Source organism: Alosa alosa, chromosome 3 (genome assembly GCF_017589495.1).
Source record: "Alosa alosa isolate M-15738 ecotype Scorff River chromosome 3, AALO_Geno_1.1, whole genome shotgun sequence".
Classification (NCBI taxonomy): domain Eukaryota; kingdom Metazoa; phylum Chordata; class Actinopteri; order Clupeiformes; family Clupeidae; genus Alosa; species Alosa alosa.
The window spans coordinates 15,720,818-15,728,729 of NC_063191.1; the positions used below are offsets into that span (position 1 = coordinate 15,720,818).

General features: G+C 42.5%; 1 protein-coding gene across 1 annotated transcript in view; it reads left to right on the forward strand.

The window, feature by feature from the left end:
* Positions 1–7,745, forward strand: part of morc3a (MORC family CW-type zinc finger 3a) — a 26,704-nt gene extending 18,959 nt beyond the window's left edge. Inside the window, exons 16-19 of the mRNA XM_048238775.1 lie at positions 33–99; positions 3,418–4,675; positions 4,939–5,264; positions 6,636–7,745. Of these exons, the coding sequence (XP_048094732.1) occupies positions 33–99; positions 3,418–4,675; positions 4,939–5,264; positions 6,636–6,795 (1,811 nt within the window). The 3' untranslated portion in view covers positions 6,796–7,745. The remainder of the gene's footprint in view (positions 1–32; positions 100–3,417; positions 4,676–4,938; positions 5,265–6,635) is intronic.
* Positions 7,746–7,912: the final 167 nt, after the last annotated feature.

Consider the following 7,912-nt stretch of genomic DNA (forward strand, 5'->3'; position numbering starts at 1 on the left):
GGGATTGACTGCACATGTTTCTGATTGGACAGGTCTCAGCCCGTCCTCTGAGGGGATGCCCATCATCACGAGTGTCTGCTCCCTCTCCACACCATCCAGGTACACAACACTCAGTTATTTATTTATTTTAAAATATATTTTTTGGGCTGTTTGCCTTTATTGTGACAGGACAGTGAAGAGAGAGGGAGAAGGGAAGTGAGTGGGAGAAGGGATGAGGTGGGATCGGGAAATGACCCCGGTCGAACCTGGGACTTGGACCTCAGTGTGGTACGGGTGCTGTAGCCAGTTGAGCCCCCAAACACACATTTTGCTTCTCTATCCCCAAAGGGTTATATCTACTAGTAATTTTGTTTTGCCAAAAACCTATTCCATTCCTTCATTTTAGCCCACTAAAAGGATATAGGGCTTTCCTACTGTTATATCTGTACTATTGTGGTACTGAGCGACTGGAAGTTTTACTTTTTCTTTTGGGATTATTAAAGTATCTATCTATCTATCTATTTATCTATCTATCTATCTATCTATCTATTTATCCATTTATCTACAGTGATGGGCAGTAGCCTGCTACTTGTAGCAAAGCTATTAGCGTTTGACCATGTAGTGCAGTAGCTTTTACAGAAGCTACATTTTCCAGAGCATTTGTGGAACTCACAGTAGAACTTCCTTCTGGCCATTCATACATGCAAGTTCAGTTCTATTCAATGGATCTGAATTAAACTGAGATAATCAAGAGAAGGTGAAGCTTTTACAGGCAAAAATCCACCAAACAATGAAGATGCTAACATGCATGCATGCACAGTTACAAAGTGTATTCCTTTGCTATTGTACTTCAAATATAGTTAAGGAGTTAGTTTGCAGTTGATCCTGCAAGCTTAAGAAATGCCCAAATTGAGCATGTCCATGGGCCACATGCACTCTCTCTCAGCACCTGCCTTTTGTTATAATGTTATTACAGTATGTCTTTTTTCCCCAAATTGATTTTGGAGCTGTGAGTAACAATCTAGGGTTATTGTATTTGAATTGGACATACAGTTAAGAACAAAATTATTCATACCCCTGGCAAATATTGATGTAATATTGATTTTCTCTTGACCAATGTGTTTGTTCTGACTGAAAATGACACTGCCACATGCCAAAAGGTTGTAAGACAATGTGGTAGGAACAGGGTTCTATAAGGCTACGGGAGGAAGTGTAGTGGTTGCAGAGTGAAGATATTTTTCACAAGTGTGGTTAAAGGTGTGAAAACGGTAATAATACAGTATGTACAAATATGCCTGACGTTTTCGTGGTGTAGCCGAGGCCTGAGATACGCAGGTAGCCTACATGAGCGGGAGAAAGAGTTGGTAAGCCAGTTAGCAATAGGTTGGCCATACGTTCAAATTTAGGCCGGACATAGATTTTACAAGACCTGTCCAGTGCAGCCTCAAGCCGGACGCTCATTTGTCCTCCTTTTTGGAGTTGCGCTGGGCATCTAGAATCTTTGCTCGGAAGCAGCATCGTTTCACAAACTATGGACGCGAAGACTGCTGGTCAAATTATGCGCAGTGCTTCTGTCACTCGTCTGATAATTTGCTGCGCAATTTATGAAGGAACCACGGACTGACAGAAAAAGAAAACAAACGTTTTCGCAATCAGGAGGAAATACTGTACATGTTAAGTTGATCTGTTTGCATCTTTCCAGCGTGTGTTGCTGGCCTAGCCAAGGGAAGAAAATATCTGTCTAAGTTATAATACCTGTAATGTCTGTCAGCAGCTTGCTTGCCAGCGTTTCCCAGTAGGCCTACTTCGCAAAAGTTAATATATAACTGCATATTTTTTTAATGTCGACGTCTGGCTACAAAAAAAAAAACGTGCGTTCATAATATGTGCGTGCAGTTTTCAGCAGGATCATGCGAGGAGGACCTGTCAATGGTTTTACGATGTTTCAGTCAAGCTTTGGTTGGTTTAGATACAACTGGTATGCAAAATGTAAAGTAGTGGATTAACTTTAATTTGCTGTGCTGCATATGGGACAATAGATGCACATAGTAAATTATATAAAGTAGGCCTATTAAAATATTCAAATAGCTTAGTCTTTTTCTAAAATATTGAGGGGAATCCAGTCCAGTGCACATTCTTTGGCAAGTAGCCTAGGCTACTACAGACACAGGTGAAGAACAGTCAGCCTCAGCCAGTAAGCACAACCAAATATGTACAGCCAGCTTCAAAAGCAAGCAGCCCAGACCCTAACATTGGACATTTATAGCTGTGAAGGTAATTCACACACAATCTTTCGTCAAAATATATTTGGTAACTTCTGTAGACATCCAAAATGGGGTGGGGGATAAAATTAGTAGGAAAAAAAACTATTGCATAAAACAGTTTTAAGTTGTTGTATGTATCTTTTTGCCGTGGTATAGTCTTAATTTTTTCATTTAGATGTCTTAAAGGTCTTAAAAGTCTTTAAATTTGCACTTGGAAAATGTGCAGATACCCTGGGTAGGAAGTAACATGGAATCAAACAAATAATCGTTTTTATCTGAAAAATGGCATGTCCAAAATTATTCATACCCTTTTTAAATAATCAATGGAAACATCTTTATTTACCATCAAAGCTCTCCAAATGGTTCTTATAATACCTACCAAGCCTCTCCATGTCTCCACAATGATTTTAGACCGCACCTTTTTAGCAGCAATCTGAGTTTTGAGGCAGGAACGATTATTTGCCATCACTTTGGCCTTGTGCTAACTTTTTTGACTGATTGAGGTCTGGACACTCTAAAATGTTGACATTGTTCTCTCTTAACCATTTCTCACCTTGTTTAGCTGTATGTTTTGGATAATTATATGGTTTAATGGTCCAATGATGCCTATTGGGGAAGGTCTCTTGGCACACTGCCTGATCTTTTCCTCCAGAATCTCAGTGTAGCCTCTTGCTTTAGTGTTACCGTTTACTTTGGCAAGGTCACCAGGTCCCCCTGGTTAAAAAACATCCCGAAAGAATACTTTTCTAACCCCCAAAATTTAAATGGACATGGTGTCATTGGAATGTAATGCTAATTTTTTTATGCCAATCTCAGGCCATGTCCCTGGGTCAAAAAGAAATCCAGCGAAAGCTAAATTCTTTGTTCAGGTGTGCCCTTATAAAGGTTAAGCTGAGTTGTGCATGTTTGGAGAAGAGTGATCTATGATCAGCATCCAAGATGTTAAAAAAAATACTACGCTAAGATAAAACTAACCGGGCCGTTTCTAGATTAGGACAATGGCTGGGTCGGCTATAAAATGCTTTGGCTCACTCATCCAACTCTAGGGACTGCGGGGAGTGACCCAATTTAACCTAGGGGTGGCGTATTCCTTTAAATCTGAACATAAACAATTTTTTATCATAGAAATAACTAATAAACACAGTCATATGCTAATAAACACACTCACTCCTAGAATGAAGAGGCGGCGAACTTCAGGGCTTGACGGTGCAGAAGCAAAGCAAGCACGTACCAGCCATTCTCCTGGGTCAGAGGTCGCGACCGCGTCCTCGCCGGCTGCAGCCTGCCCAGCTCCCACAGTGGTCATTCCTGATGACGATGAGGACGAGGACGAGGACGAGGACATTGTCATCGATGAAACCAAGAGCACCCCCAAACCCAAGGCGCCGACCTTTGACATCTCCCGAGTGAAGACGGAGCGGCGGACCAGCGAGGTGCCTGGGCTTCTCTTGGACTGTACCGACGACGCGGCCCCGGAGGTGCCCGAGTCCGCAGTGGCGGCGACTTCTGCAGCGACCCCGACCCACGTGCCCTCGACAAGCCCGCAAGAGCAACAGGAGCAGGTCAGCACCACCACCCAGACGGAGATCGGCGCTGCTATCAAAGAGGAGAAGGAGGAGGTGAAAAGCACAGCAGAAGACCGAGAGAAGAACAGGACGAAGGAACCGGAGGTGAAGAGAACAGACACGGGCACTCTAACACTCGCAAAAGAAACGGCAGCGAAGGAAACGGAGGACGAGGCAGCATCAGCATCGCAGATGGACGTGGCTGCAGCAGAGGAGGGCCGCTCAGCAAGTCCACCGGGGAACGAGGCGAGGGGGTCTACAGAGGTCGTGGGCGGCAAAGGAGGCGGTGAAACCGAGGCGACGGCCGAAGCAAATGAGACGGACCCGCTGACAGACGAAGAGGGGGGAGGGGCGGCCATGCAGCCTCAACAAGAGCCCCAGACCCCGCGGGAGAACGCCCTGCTCATCGAGGCTCAGCAACAGCAGGACCAGCTGATGGAGCTGATGGAGAAGACGGCCTCAGAGAGGGACGCTTACCAGAACGAGGTGCACCAGCTCATCGTCAAGGTGGAGGACCTGGAGCAGAATGTCCTGCAGCTCTCCCAAAAGTCCATGAAGCAAGAAGTGAGCCATCAGGGGTGCCAAACTGACAAGCCGGAGGGCGACGAGAGGGATTACGAAAGCCTCCAACGACAATTAGAGCAGGTTCGGAAAGAAAGGGATGCTCTGGCGGAGGAGAAGAGGCAATGGCAAGAGAAAAAAAGAGGGGAAGGGAGCAGCAGCTCGCCAAAAAAAGGGCAAAAAGGGGAAGAGGGGGCGTGCTCATCTCAGGTTAACGCTGTGGACGATGAACTGGCCCTGCAAGTGGACTTCTTGCTCAGGGAGCTGGACCAGTGTAATGTGGACCGGGATGAACTGAAATCTAAGGTGAGTTGACACTATAAAGGACACTTTTTGTCCTCAGAGCTGCACATAGATTTTTGTTCCAGATCTCGAGCTGTACAACTAGGTCAGTTGAATAAAAGGGGGGCACGTGGGGTATGTGACACCACTACAAGATGACTTAACCGCTGATCATGCTCCTCTCGAAAGCTTTAGACTTGATTCGAGTGTAGTTACACTCTCTCTTGTAACTGTGACCAACACCTTCTTTTTTTCTCTTACACTCTTTTTTTTCCTCTCTCACACAGCTGGGCAGCCTGGAGGTGGAAAAGGCAGCTTTGGCTTCCCGGATGGAGCAGCTGCAGAAAGAACTGGAGGAGATGAGAAAAGATGGGAGCAGGAACCCAGCTGGAGCCGCACAGGGCCAGAGTTCAGCCGAGGAGAGAGTGGACTCGGCCAGTGGGTCCTCCCAAAGCCGCCAGGTGCAGGCCGATGGCTCGGTAGAGCAGCGTCGGCAGAATGGGGTTGAGGATGGAGGTGTGATTGAGGTGGAGACCCAGGGAGAGAGAAAGGGTCAGGGGAACAGCCAAACACAGGGGATTTCTGACCGGCTTAGCAAAGAGGAAAAGCAGAGGTACGCAATGAGCACACACACATACACACACACACACATTTCTGTAGAGAATTACTCTGATAAAAAGATCTGAAGTACAAAAAGTACACAAAAATGTATGTTATTTCAACTTCAACTCAAAAATTTGAGGAATATGCTGCTGTGGATCCTTGATCGCCTGTGACCTAACACAAGTTATGGGACAGGAATTGCCTGTAAAGTGAATAATTGAATTGAGCAAAATGAATCCGCCCCCGTTTTTAAAGACTATTTTTCACATTGAGTTAAATTGGTCGAGAAATGTTATGCTCTGTGCAGGGTGGGTGTGTTTGCACATAATTTAGATGTGTCGTCGTGGAGATCTACAGTTAAGAACAAAATTATTCATACCCCTGGCAAATATTGATTTAAAGTTGATTTTCTCTTGACTGATATGTTTGTTCTGACTGAAAATGACACTGCCACATGCCAAAAGGTTGTAAGACAATGTGGTAGGAACAGGGTTCGTTTATATCTATTTTTAGCATTTTTTATGAAAAAGTCCAAAATTATTCATACCCTTTTTAAATAATCAATGGAAACATCTTTATTTGCATCAACAACTCTCAAAATGGTTCTTATAATATCTACCAAGCCTCTTCATGTCTCCACAATGATTTTAGACCACACCTTTTTAACAGCAATCCGGGTTTTCAGTCAGGAATGATTATTTGCCATCACTCTGGCCTTGTGCTCACTTATTTGACAGATTGAGGTCTGGACTCTGGCTCTGCCACTCTAAAATGTTGATATTGTTCTCGGTTAACCATTTCTTGCCTTGTTTGGCTGTATATTTTGGATCATTGTGTGGTTTAATGGTCAAATGACGCCTATTGTTGCTGGTCTCTCGGCAGGCTGCCTGATCTTGAACGACAACTTTCAGGCTACTGCACGCTAGCGCAGCTCCTTAACCACTACACTACCACTGTAGTAATATACTATAATACATATGCTCATTTTGGTCAAAAAAATTAGCCATCAGATAATTTTATTTTATGTCCTCCGTCAGTTGTGACACTAGAAATTAGCATATTTTTATCATAAAGTATTTGCTTGTATGGACTCATTTCTTTAAACTCAGAGGCTCATCCGGTTTTGCAGAAACATAACCTTTGCCATGATTACTGTATTTTCATTTTAGATTTTTCACTACATTTGAGGTTGAAGTCATATGCAGCATGAAGGGCATGGGGGTTGAATGTGTTTGGTGTAGAGGGTGAATGGGTAGATTTAGATTTAAAAATAGGGGGAAAGTTTCAAAGGACATGCAGTTACTAGATGCTTCAGCTGTCATCTTAGACAAAACTTCTGTGACCGAAGATCCATTTATTGTTGTCTCTCTTCCCTCCTCAGGCTGAGTGAACTTCGACGAAGTGTGGGTCGCCTTCTGGTCACATTTGTGCCTGCTCTTGACCTTAATCAAGTTAACTACGAGTGCTCTGTCATCGATGAAATTCTAGATCAAGTTATCCAGGAGATCTCGCAGAGTGAGAATGGGATTGATGCCACTTAGTCTAAACCAAAACCATCTTGGGGTAGAAAAAGAACAATAAACAAAACTCAAGTCTTTTAAAGATCTTCATAACATGCTTCCTTTTATATCTAAAAATGGAAAAAAATAACCTTGTTGAATGTACCGGTACCTTTTTTCTATATTGTACATAATTTCACAAAAAAATATTTTTGTACTGCTGCTTACTTTGTTATACATTAAAAAAATGCACTTGCACTGACTACTGTACTGAAGATTAAAAAAGTGGATAAGAACTCATTGTTTATTTTATTTTATTAATAAAATTCAGAGAAATGTGCACAACTCATTACCACCAGGTATATACTTTGTAGTTGACAGTAAACATGTTAAATGGTGAGAATGTTCCTTTTAGTGTTTTCCATAAGCTTTCACCCTAAGATATTCTGTTGTTAATATTTTAAATGTATTAGTTGTGGAAGGCATATATTTTTCCTATATCTCTTTAAATAATCATGTGAGAGATTTTGTTGTGTTTTATGATGTTCATTTGGTTTTTGGAGTGTAACTAACAGGCAAAATGGGGAAGGGCCCAGTAGAAATCAATCATGTTGGGTCCCACACAATTAAGTGAAATGGAACATTTTAGTTACAATTGGTTAATATGTTATCATGCCATTTGTGTCTTTGATGTTAACATGCTGTCAAGAAATGAACCAATTCAATATTTCAACAGTCGGTACATTCTGGGTTTTTCTGCATTACAGCCGCTCTGTTTGAGTGCTTTCCTTTATAGTCCATAGGCATGTTAAGTTGTTGCCAAAAGATGTTCTGTCAGTTCTTTTACAATCTGTGTAAATGTCCCTGATATTTTTGTATTGTTAAGTATGTTTGCCTGGATGTTAACTTACTTTACATATTTCAGACTGTTATACATATATTTCATTACCATTTTTCTTGACCAATAATAAAAAATGAGTGGAAAAGATTAAGTGTTGTCAGCGTTTGTGATGTTTTTTGAAGTGCATCTTCATCACAAGTGTGTTAAAAATGTAGAAAGTAACAATGTTTCTAGTATTGGGGAATTGGGCTGACGCTTGGTCTCTTTTTCGGCTGTTTTTCGCTTTTCGGCCCACTCTAAATGCGCTCTAGTGGCGCA